General features: G+C 36.2%; 1 protein-coding gene across 1 annotated transcript in view; it reads right to left on the bottom strand.

Annotated features, from left to right (window-relative positions):
- Positions 1–648: 648 nt before the first annotated feature.
- LOC100443659 (kinesin-like protein KIF27) overlaps positions 649–13,973 on the bottom strand; it is a 32,682-nt gene continuing 19,357 nt past the window's right edge. Inside the window, 5 exon segments of the mRNA XM_063714104.1 lie at positions 649–863; positions 3,848–4,003; positions 5,886–5,989; positions 6,471–6,640; positions 8,677–8,883. Coding sequence (XP_063570174.1) covers positions 649–863; positions 3,848–4,003; positions 5,886–5,989; positions 6,471–6,640; positions 8,677–8,883 — 852 coding nt within the window.

The raw sequence follows: 13,973 nt of genomic DNA, 5'->3' as shown, positions 1-13,973 counted from the left end.
TCTATAACATGAAAGAAAGCAGTAGACCATGAGAAATAAAGAAATAGAGGACACATCCTAGAAAGTTCATTATGATCAGACTAACAAAGCACTGTGACTATCTCCAAAGCACCTGGAAATGGCTTCATCACACAAACTCTCTATGTGATGGAATATTTCTCATAGAATAGAATTTTTAACTGTAGCTATTTCTAAAGTTAAAGCTAAAACCAGGCATTAGGAAGTTAAGGATGAGTTGCAGTACACAAAGTTATTAATCTTTCTTAAGCCAATCAGTTATGGTTTGGGAAAACCATATCTCGAAATAGTTCCCATTTGTTGAGTGTCTACAAAGTGTCATATATGTACCAGCTGTTTTATTTGTATTATTTAACTATTTAATACTTTGTCCTTCAGAAAAAAACACTGTTTCATGGTTATATTTCTTACCATGTGGTTTTTTGATACGATGATTGAAAGAAGATACTTCTTGAATTAAGAAATATACTACCCAGATTGTAAAATATGTAAATCGACCAGCACACTACAAAAGAAAAGTTGACACCCAGTTTCTCTTGCTGGTATAAACTGAATCCCACTTCTTTCCTAACTCAGTACAAGAATCCTCAGAAGCAAGAAAGCTTAAATAAGTTTTCTCAATTACATTTTTTAAATTACCTGAACTCTCAGCTTTGCAGCATCCATCTTTTTACGAAACTCTTTCTGTAATTTTACCTTCATTGCAACATCAGAAAGATCTTTGTTTTCCAGCTCCTGTAGCTGCTTTTGTGTTTCAGTTACTTCGACTTTTGCCTGTTCTGCATCATGCTCTACCTTTGTTACTTTCAAAGAATACTAATTGCTTACAGACTTGGCATCGTTACCTTAACCATAATAATAATTATTATTAGTATAAATTATGTAAAAAGAAGTTAAACATCAAAAACATAAAAATACTCTACTCTAAAATCCAGCCAGGCAGTGATACTATTTAAGGCATAGCATTAAAAACCCAGTTGTCCCCACCCACCCCCATCAAACACAGCTTGCCATCAGGCCTCTTAATGATTAGTTCCTTAATGACTGTTCCCATCTGCTGCCAGTCAGTCTCACTGGTTCAATCTTTGGCGTTTTAGAGTGACATTTCTTGTCCTCTGAATTTGTAGTTGAGCTTTGCTGGCATCAAACTCAGTTAAGAAGGATATTTGGGAGTGACTGTCCTCTTGCTTAGTATACTCCAGCCTCCTGCTACCAATAATCTGTCTGCTTGAATTCCTTTTTTAAATTATTATGAAAATGTTTAAATATAACAAAAGAAATAATAAAATGAATCCCCATCACCCAGATTTAAAAGTTACCAAGATTTTGTCACAGCTGCTTCAAATATGCCTTTTTACTTCGCTTAAATATTATAAAGCAATCCCAGAATGTCATTCATCTCACCTATACATACTTCATTTTGTTAAATTCCTCTTCCTACTTATACATACTGCAATCAGCATTTATACAAAATATGGACATAACCAAAAAGTCATTATCACACTAACAATATTAACACCAATCAGTCCATATTCAGACTTCCCCAATTGCCTCAAAATGTGTTTCACAATTGGTTTATTTAAATCAGGATCTAAACAAGGTCCACGATACATTTGATTTGTTATGTCTCTTAAGAATCTTTTCATCCAAAGCTAACTCTCTCCTTTTTCACTAACCTGAACTTATTCAAGATTAATTCCTTTTAAATTCTTTTCTTATAAATATATAGAACAGAAAAAATAGAATAAAGATATTTCTATATCTCTTTTGATTCTAAGTCCAGCTAGTGACCCTAAAAGCTTGGTTTTCATTTGCTCTGAATAGGCAACCGTCCCTGAACTAGACTGGCAAACTCGTGGCAGTAGAAAGTAGGAGTCTAAAGTTCAGGGGATGAATAATCACCAGAGACAGTTTATTATACTATTTATTTATTTATTTAGACAGAGTCTCGCTCTGTCACCCAGGCTAGAGTGCAGTGGTACAATGTCAGCTCACTGCCACCTCCGCCTCCTGGGTTCCAGCAATTCTCCTGCCATAGCCTCCTGAGTAGCTTGGATTACAGGCACATGCCACCATGCCCAGCTAATTTTTGTATTTTTAGTAGAGACAGGGTTTCACCATGTTGGCCAGGCTGGTCTCGAACTCCCGACCTCAAATGATCCGCCCGCCTTGGCCTCCCAAAGTGCTGGGATTACAGGCGTGAGCCACCACACCCAGCCTATTATACTATTTATATAGCTGGTTATACTGCTATCCAAAAATACTCATCATTTTTTGATAAAAGTTATTTAACTAAATGCAGTGTGAACTGTCCTCTGACTCTAATTTACGATTACTTGACTAACTTTAAAATACATACAATTACTATATTTTAACAAATCATTTTGGACTATTCATTAATTGTTCAACACACCAATATTTTATGAACCACTAAAAAAAATACAGTGCCAATTACAACATGTTTATTTTATTTTTTTGAGACTGTCTCGTTCTGTCACCTAGGCTGGAATGCAGTGGTGCAATCATGACTCACTGCAGCCTTGACCTCTGGGACTCAACCAATCCTCCTACTTCAGCCTTCCAAGTAGCTGGGACTACAGGCATGTGCCACCATGCTCAGTACGCATCAGTAGTTTTCATAAATTTTTTTTGCAGTGTATTAGAATTGATAAAATATAGTATAGATGTCCTGTTATTATTAGTTGGCAGAAGTAGCTGCTATTCAAGAGAAGTCTTCAGTGAGAAAGCATTAAGGGCATTAAGTTTCTTGTGGGTTTTTTTTGACATTTTTTAAGAAGCATCCTCTGCTTAGCTACTTTCCCAAAGCTTTTTGCTTTCTCATTCCTAGTGACATATGTGCTACGCATCATCCTAGCTCCAGTTACCCAGATATTTAAATGAGATTGACCATGCTGCTTCCCCACAGGCAGGATCAAACACCAGTTGACCCCTCTTAGGAGTATCTAGGAGCTATCTAGAATGGTTTCTCCATTCCCAAGATTTCAGGGTACTGCCTGTGGAAGTTGAGGATATTTACCCACTAGAATCAATGACTTTCTTTCAGAAAGGTTATCTTACTATGGATCTCATTAAACAAGCATGTGTTTGTAGCCTGATATACCCAACGTGGTTGTTTTAAAATAGAGGATACCAGAGCTTACACAGAGAAGACCCTTTTGTTGCTCATTAGAACCAAGGGCAATTTGGAGCTTTCCTAAAAATCCTCAGAGATGGTGACTATCAAAAGTGTCAGTGAGTGCTTACTTTTCAATGCCCTCTCACTGAAGACTTCTCTTGAATAGCAGCTGCTTCTGCCAACTAATAATAACAGGACATCTATACTGTATTTTATCAATTCTAATACACTGCAAAAAAAATTTATAAAAACTACAGGTGCATACTGGGCATGGTGGCACATGACTGTAGTCCCAGCTACTTGGGAGGCTGAGGTAGGAGGATTGGTTGAGCCCCAGAGGTCAAGGCTGCAGTGAGTCATGACTGCACCACTGCACTCCAGCCTAGGTGACAGAGTGAGACCCTGCCTCAAAAAAATAAAATAAACATGTTGTAACTGGCACATTAAGTGCCACAGCATTTCAGCACAATGCAGAGTTCACACCGGTTAGAACAATTCAGAGGTGAAATCCCAAAAGAACAAAATTCTTCTGATAACTAATCTCCACATATTGGCCTAAAAACTCACCTTGTTACACCAATCCAAGCTAAGTGGATAGACCTGAGCTTCAAAAACTAAAGTAACTGTGACCACATCAGAAGCAATTTTAGAAGTTTTCTTTCTCATATAAGCTGGTTCACAAGATACTATTACCTGTTTTGATTAATTCTTTAATCAGATCTTCCTTCATCTTGATGTTAATTGTAAGTTCTCTCATTTTTTGTTTAGCGTCAGTAAGTATGCGTTCTGAATTCTTTAATTTTTGCAAATTCAATTCTTTACTCTCCTGGAGACAATCAATCTTTAAATCTTTAAAAAAAAATGGAGAAATAAAATATTCAACAGAAGTAGAGTTAAAAAAAGAAAAGCAGACTCAAAAGCAATTTAGAGGTGGCAGTGGAAGAGACAAAAAGGAAGGGAAGGAAAAAGGGGAAAAAATACACAGCAGTTGGGACTCTAGCATTCCAGCTTACAGTAAGAGTTTTTATTTTCTTACAAATTAATACATATATGTATATATTCTTTCTTAATATCCCATAGGTTCAGACACACAGTTTTTCATTGCCTTTAACATGAGATATTTGAGATAGGTGTAAAATTTCCAGATGGATAGAGGGGTGAATTTGTTTCCTATCAACTTCTACTTTTATTGTAACTGGAGAATGCAGACTATACCAGGCTACTCAGAGTGTGGTCTAGCACTGTTTGTTACTGACCTGCACCAGAATGTAAATCAACTATGTCACTAAGCACACTGCTTTAGTTCAGGTGACATTTTTTTCATAGCCAGACTTTCTCAAGGAAGGAACTAGTGTAAGCTCATTTACATTCCGACATAAGTTTTTTTTCCTGGTTGCAGAGCAGTAACAAACAGCTCAAGCATGGCTGCTTGAGTAGCATTTACCTTTATTATTTCCACATTTTGGAATTTATTTTAGTTATACTTAAATTTTTGGCTCATAAAGCCACATATAGGTTCTTAAAGAGATGCTCTATATTTTCAAAGTGTAGCACTTATATTATTTACATTCCCTATTCCCTTATTTTTGGTGGGTCAACCACGCATTGACCAAGAGAGATGAGTTAACAAAATCTACTACTACCGGCTGGGCACAGTGGCTCACGACTGTAGTCCCAGCACTTTGGGAGGCTAAGGTGTGCAGATCACAAGGTCAGAAGTTCGAATCAGCCTGGCCAACATAGTGAGACCCCATCTCTACTAAAAATACAAAAATTAGCCGGGTGTGGTGGCACACATCTGTAGTCCCAGCTACTTGGGAGGCTGAGGAGGAGAATCGCCTGAACCTAGGAGGCGGAGGCTGCAGTGAGCCGACACTGCACCATTGCACTCCAGCCTGGGTGACAGAGAGACTTCGTCTAAAAAAAAAAAAAGTTGTGAAAACTACAGGGTAGTAGTAGATTTATTTATTTTTTTATTTTATTTTTTTTTTTTTGAGGCAGGGTCTTGCTCTGTCGCTTAGACTAGAGTGCAGTGGTGTGATCTCGGCTCACTACAGCCTGGAACTCCTGGGCTCAAGTGATTCTCCCACCTCAGCCTTCCTCCTGAGTAGGTACACACTACCACGCTCAGCTAATTCTCTGTAGAGAGACAATCTCACTACGTTGCTCAGGCTGGCCTCAAACTCCTGGCCTCAAGCAATTCTCCCGTTTCAGCCTCTCAAAGCACTGGGATTACAGGCATGAGCTACTATGCGTGGCTCATAAATGTTTTTGATGTTGTTATTGATGCATAAAAATTCTTAGCAGTTGTGTACTAAAACATTACCAACATCCAGTACACTAATTGGGCTCTAATGCCAAATACATCATTGATGTTAGGCACAAGTCCCAGTGAAGGAGTAGACACCTAGTACAATTATACTGTATTTTAACATCATCAGGAAAACAAAGCATATCAATTCAGGTCTGAATATAAAAATCCTTATTCTGAGGGAGTTAGCCTTTATCTCTAGCCATAATTAATTGATAGAAAATCTTTTTTTATTATTAAGGAGTAAAAGAGTAAAAGAGGTAAAACAGAGAACATAAAGGAAGTTCTACCAACTAGGAAAGCATTTGTACCAAGTTCTGGTCTTTGAGAATTCCTGGATGTTTCTTAAATTATCAACTGAGGAAAAAGATAAGTGTCCTATAACCATTAGGTCTACATTATTTAAGAAAATCTATGTACCTTCATTCTCCAAATCTGACTTTTGTGTTTCATCCTGAGTATCACTCAATTTAACAAGGGAATAAACAGAGCCTGGCTTCTGAATCCATGAACAACTTCTACATCTTAAAAAAAATCAGAAAGTTAACTTATTTGTTAGTGTTTTCTAATCTGCCCCCAAATTAGTTTCCCCAAAAAGTGACAGTAATGTTAAAAAAAATTAATTACATATAAAAACAGAATGTTACTAATATTGCTCAAAATAAAAGGATGCCCCCCCACCCATGTTGAATCCAGTAGAAAAGTCATGTTTGTTGCCAACGTGGCAGCAGAATAAGGAAACCCAAAAAAAAAAAAAACCCTCTGAAAATTAGAATCTCATTACTATAAAAGCTCTAAAAGCAAAATTATTTTTCAGTTATAAGACTGATGACTTGTGTTCAAATACTATTTTCATAACACATTAGATGATAGTACATTTAGCAAAAGTTACCTACTCTTCTATTAAACATAAAAGATATACTCCAACGGAAAAAACCTACACTTCTATATTTATTGCAGCATATAATTCTAAATATTTATTAAATCAGTGTATATTTAACATACCTAATTCCAGATTTCTCTTGGCCTTCTGATTCTTCATCATCACTGTTATCAGAAAATTAGCAGTGGAGGACCTCATCTTGTTCTTCTATGTGACCCAACAGCATCTGACTTCGTGTTCGAAATCCAGCAAATATTCGATCCAGAGAGTACATAGGCGGACTTGTGTGGACCTTGCAAGTGATTCCCCAACCCAACAACAAAAAAAGTGATATTTTAAAAGTCTAATTTTATCCTATTACTCTAAGTGCTGTTAAAGGGGTTATTAGATTGGCACTCTTAAAATAGCCAATCACTGGAAAATGCTCCCCTCAAACAAAGGTCAAAATTAATTTAACAATACCGTCGTGCCTCACAGACAAATACTTCTTTCAGAATCTACACAGCTCCTTCTCTTCTGGACAACTCTTCTATCTTCACTTATAGAAAACAGTATTCAAAAATGAAACCAAAAGAATGCATGGAAAACATCCTAGCTCTTAAACACAGCACAGACACACCCCAATAAATGTGCCCTCTTCCTCATCTTCCCAGTTCAGAACACCTGGAGAACTGTGGTGCTGCCGCCAAAGGTCTGCATCCCCTCCAATCCAAATCCCACCACAGGAAGAAACCCAGAACCGTCTCCACTCCCTCTGCCAGGACAATATTCCTAATTTGAATACCACAATGTATATACTTATTCTTTACACATGGTAGTTAGGTATAGCTGAATTAAGGCTCTAGGAAAAATATTTAATATATGTCATAGGACAAATAAAATTGTATGGCTAACCTGGAAATTTTCTATAGTACAACATTCTTCTATTGGAAATGTACTTTAAATTCTCAAAAAAAAAAATGACCTTGGAAAACAACAACAATAAATTAGAAATTGCCTTTATACCTTTGTTCTGGTTTCTATTACAAAATATTTCCTTTGCACCATCTCTGTAACCAAACCTCAAGATGACTTCTCACAAAAGGCAATAAAATCTTAGAGGAGACAGTCCATTTATCAATTATTATAAGCTGTTAAAATTATAACATATAGTGGAATATGAGTATCACACGGTGTTTAGGATTTAATCACTTGACAATAGGCCCCCATCATGCAATCTCTCCTAAAAAATCCTACCTGATTCTGAAAATCATCTTATATCTGATTTTTGTGCTTCTGCTGTCAGTCACCTAATTAGATCATCTGTCACATCAGCATCATGACAGATGGGTGTAAAGTTTTTTAGGTGGCCTCCCAATGGGGTATGAGGGAGGGGAATTCTTTAAGGAAGAACCAACTCAAGAAGTACTGATCTAACAAATACAACGTACTAGACATGGCTATTTTATCCCATAACTGGCAGGTATCTAGTTTTCTCTTGTGAGAGTTTGGGGATTATTTAAGGAGCAAATAATAAAACCTTTGTTCAGAGTCCAACTTCATTCTCTGGGATTGTAATTTCCTTTTAAAATTTCTTTTTACAAAGGAAACCAAATGTCCAGAGCTATTATAGTATTCATACCACCCAAGGCTGCCTGATGTACAGTCCATGGCACTGCTCATGTATCACTTGCCTTTCATTTCTTATCCCTCTGACTGTAACAACCAGATGGATCTCATGTGAACAAATCATTTCCCTTCATAAGAAGAGGCAATAGAAACCAGAATTCATGAACCTGCTAAACCAAAACTCATGCATCTGCTAATTAAGTCTTTTCCATAATAGAGATTCTTTGATAATTCTTAAAACTGTGTGTGTATATATTTACCAACCACACACAAACTAAAATTTATATTGATATTTATATTGTCTTGATTATGTCTACTTGGTAAGACTGAATAGCATATAAATATTATTTCAAAAATAATGACAGACCAAACAAGTTGAAATAAATATCCTCTAACATCTCAACTTTGTGTGGTTAAAGGAAGAAATAAATTCATGTAGACATTAAACTTGGTCGTGTCTGAAAATATGGCAAAGGATACCTTTTTCACATTGATGAAGTATAGACATTATCTCCATCCAACTATTCCCTCCAAATGTAACTGTGTATTCTCTTGTTTATTAGTTTACTAGAAAGAAGTACGCTTAAAAGAAAAGGTATACCAAAATTCCATAAAATCAAACAAAAAAAATCTGCTGAGACTGTATAAATACACTGTGATATTACACATGGCTAAAATTTTTTTAATCTCAAAATAAGGAAAAGATTGTTCGGACTTTACCTTCCTGGAATCTTGTCTTGATGGGATATAAATATAATGCCCCAAATGAGTATCAAATGGTACAGTATATGGTCTCCTTTCAGGGATCCTGGCATCTGGCCCATCTCCACAATTTTCTTTAGCTGAAGAAGTCACTGACAGGTTAAGTTTTGTTAGTTCTTCACTCAGTTGATCCACAAGAAGTTGTTGTTCTATTATTTTTTTATTCTTTGTAGAATAGAGATGAAAATTTTTAAAATAGAGCACTTCAGTACATTTAGATTATGATTAAAAATGAATTTTACATTGACCAAACTCATAACTACTTTAATAATACAGTCAATTCTCATTTATCCAGAGACTAGCCTTCTGGTGTTCACAAGTAACTAACATTGTTCTGAGTGGTAAAACCTTTTTAATAGTAAGGAGCAACAAACACAGCCAAAAAAGTCAAAAGTCAAATACTCAAAGATAACACGCCATCCACTGTGACTGGTTGCTTTGCCAACCTGAAGCACTTTGATTAGCTATCTTTATTAAAGTATGGACTTTCTGAGTGAAATCCAAGAAGTAAGAAGAAACAAGAAAGTTGAAAAAGTGGAGAAAGAATTGTAGGCAGCAGAGTTTGCAGCAAAGGAGGCAGAAGGAGGTAACAAGTGCAGGGAAGTGAAAGCCTCAGTAAAAAAGGAAGCCAAAAGCAGACAGATAGAAGATAGCCAACTGATAGTCCTGAGAGGAAGGAGAACTTGGAAATCAAAGGCAGAACAAATTGTATATCAGGAATGTGTGTGTGTGTTTGTGTATATGTGGTTTAGTTTTTTTTGTGTATCCTCTAAAGAAAATTTTTGAAGTGTATCAAATCTAGAAAGCTCTAATGTCAATCTTTGTTTTACAAGCACAAATTTATGTAAATAAGAAACACTCATTCATCTTAATACTTCACATGTACTACAATGTTGAAATAGGAAAAAAAAAAACCTTACATTTGCATTGTATAAATGCTGAGCAATAAAAATGCAACCTTACTTAAAAATCACATATTCAGATAATTAAAATATACAACATCAAAGGATTCAATGGAGTTCTTCCATTGCCTGGGAAAAGGATAAAAGTACCAATTAATATTAGGGTGCATGGTATACTATCTAGGATAACCACTAAAAAAAGAGTAAAACTATAACTTCTAAGTTAGTGGAGAAAACAACAGAAAAAGAAAAAATAACCAACGATCCAAAAGAGGGAAAAAGGAACACAGAGGAAGAAGGATAAATAAAAGGCACAATGGTGGATTTTTACCAAAACAGTAATTATGTTAAATTAATAAATGAATAATGAAATTAAAAGATAAAGACTATCAGAAAGGATCTTAAAATTATCTAACCATATGCTGCTTACAAGAAACATATCTAAAATAGACACAGAAAGATTGAAAATAAGATATAAAAAGAGATACCATGTAAATATTAATCAAAAGAAAGCAGGTGTAGCTATAGTAATGTCAAGTTGGACTTTAAGGCAAAACTCATTAGATAAGAAGAGGTAAAAATGATTAAAAGAGCAATTCACCAGGATGGTATAACAATTCTACATTTGCATGCACTTAATAACATAGCTTCAATATTTGTATTGCAAAAACTATCAGCACTTCATGGAGAAATAAGACAAATCCAAAATTATAGTAGAGATGGGCACAGTGGCTCACACCTGTAATCCCAGCATGCTGGGAGGCCAAGGCCAGTAGATCACTTGAGCCCAAGAGTTTGAGAGCAGCCTGGACGACATGGTGAAGAACCCCTTCTCTACAAAAAATACAAGAATTAGCAGGGCATTGTGGTGTGCGCCTGTGGTCCCAGCTACTCAGGAGGCTGAAGTGGGAGGATTGCTTGAGCCCAGGAGGTCGAGGCTGCAGTGACTCATGATCATGCCACTGTTGCCCCAGCCTGGGTGACAGAGTGGAGATCTGTCATAGTGGGAGATTTTAATATCACTTTATAAATTACTGATATAACAAAAAGACTTCAAAGGTGAGTAAAAAATGTAGATTTGAATAATAGGATTAACAGTGCCCAATGATTGCAGAATGCATATTCTTCTCAAGTACCTCTGTAACATTTACAAACATTTGCCTTATTCTGAGCCAAAAAGCAAGTTTCAATACATTCAAAGGACTGAAATCAGAGATAGTATGTTATCTGATCACAACGCAATAAAAATTGATAAAACAAAAATAAATCCCCCATGTCCTGTAAATAAAATAACTATGTTATTCACAAGTCAAAAAAAAAAGTCACAATGAAAATTAGGAAACATTTTGAGCTCAACGTGGAGTGCAAGTCAAGATAAGCCATATGTAATGTTAAATGCATATACCAAAGAAGAGAAGCTAAAAATCAATATACTAAATATTCATCTAAAGATGTTAAAAAGATAGCAGGAGGTTACCCCAAAAGTAGAAGGAATTAAATAATAAAGGGCATAAATTAGTGAAATAGTGAACAAACTAATGAAATAATGAACAAACATACACTAGTGAGGATTAACAAAGTCAAAAATTGTCTCTTTGAAGAGACTAATGAATTGGTAATTTTACTAGCTAGTGAAACTGCAAGAAAAAAAAGTGAGAGAAGGCACAAATAATCAGGAATGAAAAAGGGGACATGTGACTACACAGCTAAAGACATTAATGAATAAAAGACTATCATAAACAAACTTATGCCAATACATTTGAAAATCATACACAATGGTCAAATTCCTAGAAAAATAAACCTTATCAAAACTGGAGGAAAAGAAAATACTAATATGATTTAATTCATAAAACATACCCCCAAAGAAAATTTCCAGTCCCAAATGCTTAACAGGCTAATTCAACCAAACATTTAAGAAAGAAATAATACCAATTTTCATACACCTTTCCAGGTGTAGGGGGAATTAAATAATCTATATTATGAGGCCAGCATAACTTGTTACAATATCTGACAAGAATACTATGAGAAAGAAAAATATAGGACAAGCTTACTGACAAATATAAACATCACACTAGCAAACAAAATCTAGGTCAATTGTGCAGAAGAGTTAACATAGCAGACCTGACTGCTATCTTTTAGAAGACCTGCTATGAGGTTGTCAGATGTCTGAGAACTTGGATTTTGGGAGTGTTCTTAAACACTCTGATAATACTGACTCACTGTGTTCAACTATTTGCACAATCAATGTGGTTTATGCTGTACACCTGCTTTCCTTGTAGTCTGGGACTTTGGTTCATGCTAGGCAAAGGGTGCCTTCATGACCCACGCATCCTCAATATGACCCATAGGCACTGAGTCTACTTAGTTTCCCTGCCAGAAAACATTTTATAAGTGTTGTCACAACTCATTGCTGGGGGATTAAGCACATCCTCTGTGTCTCTGCTGAGAGACAAGTCTTGGAAACTTCTGCCTGGTTTCCTCCAGACTTTGTTCCATGTGTCTTTTTCCTTTGCTGATCTTGCTCTGCATCCTTTCACTGTAATAAATCCTAGCCAGGAGAATGAATATATATTGAGTACGTCATCCAATCTGAGGGTGGTTTTGGGGAACCCCCAATACAACAGTACATCACAACATCAACAACAAAAAGGGTTTATTACAGGAATAAAAGATTGGTTAAAAATCAGATCAATCGGCTGGGTGCTGTGGCTCATGCCTGTAATCTCAGCACTTTGGGAGGCCGAGGTGGGCAGATCACAAGGTCAGGAGATCGAGACCGAGACCATCCTGGCTAACACGGTGAAACCCCGTCTCCACTAAAAATGCCAAAAAAAAAAAAAAAAATTAGCCAGGCATGGTGGCAGGCGCCTCTAGTCCCAGCTACTTGGGAGGCTGAGGCAGGAGAATGGCATGAACCCGGGAGGCAGAGCTTGCAGTGAGCCGAGATCACACCACTGCACTCCAGCCTGGGTGACAGAGTGAGACTCTGTCTCAAAAAAAAAAAAAAAAAAAAAAAAATTCAGGTCAATCAGTGTAATTCACCATATTAGCAGAATAAGGAAGAAAAATCATATGATAAAGAAAAATCATTTGATAAAAATCAATATCCATTCATAATAAAAATTCTCAGTTATTTCCTTAGTTTGGGAAAGGGTAAATTAAAAATACCTACAGAAAATATAATACTTCAGAGTGAAATTTTGAAAGCTTTTCCTCTATGATTGGAAACAAGACAAGGATGCTTTCTATCACCACTTGTATTCAACACTGCATTGGCGATCCCAGCAAATACAAGAAGGTATTTTTATAATAACTTTATTGAGACAAAATTCACATACTATGGAATCCAACTATTTAAAGTATACAATATAGAAGATATAGAAGAAGAAAAAGATACAGAAGGTGAAAGGATTATAAAGGAAGAAATGAAACTGTTACTATTTGCAGATGACATAATTATAAATGAAAATCCAAAAGAATTTACAGATAAAATATTAGAATTAAAAAGCAAGTATAGACCGGGCACGGTGGCTAACACCTGTAATCCCAGTACTTTGTGAGGCCAAGGCAGGCAGATCATTTGAGGTCAGGAGTGACTGACTGACATGTTGAAACTCTGTCTCTACTAAAAATACAAAAAAATTAGCCAGGCATGGTGGTGCACGCCTGTAGTCCCAGCTACTAGGGAGGCTGAGGCAGTAGAAGCGTTTGAATCCAGGAAGCAGAGGTTACAGTGAGCCGAGATCATGCCACTGCACTCCAGCCTGGATGACAGAGTAAGACTCTGTCTCAAAAAAAACAAACATAAAACAAACAAACAAAAAAAACAAAACCAGTTTATAGCCAGGCGTGGTAGCGGGTGCCTGTAATCCCAGCTACACAGGAGACTGAGGCAGGAGAATCGCTTGAGCCCGGGAGGCAGAGGTTGCAGTGAGCAGAGATTGTGCCACTGCACTCTTATCTTGGGTGACACAGTGAGACTCTGTCTCAAAAACAACAAAAAAAAGAAATTACTTCCAAAAAGTTTGGATCTTTTCCATTTATCTCGGGAATTTTGAAGGCTCCCCACCTGATGGTAACTGTAGACACTTCTGATCAAAAACTGAGTTTAGTCAGGTTGCTGGATATATAATGTATTAATATCTAAAAATTAGTACAGTTCCACATACCAACAATTAGGGAATTTGAAAAATAAAATTTTTTAAAGATTCCATTTATAGTGACAGAAAAAAATCAAGTACCTAAAAAGAAATCTATAAATTATTTGCAATATTTCTGCACAAAAAAATGTAGGCCATTACTGAGAAAAAGCAAAGGAAATCTAAGTAAATAGAGAACTATACCATGCTTATG

This window comes from Pongo abelii, chromosome 13 (genome assembly GCF_028885655.2).
Source record: "Pongo abelii isolate AG06213 chromosome 13, NHGRI_mPonAbe1-v2.0_pri, whole genome shotgun sequence".
NCBI classification, from domain to species: Eukaryota; Metazoa; Chordata; class Mammalia; order Primates; family Hominidae; genus Pongo; species Pongo abelii.
This window is presented reverse-complemented; position numbering and strand designations above follow the sequence as displayed.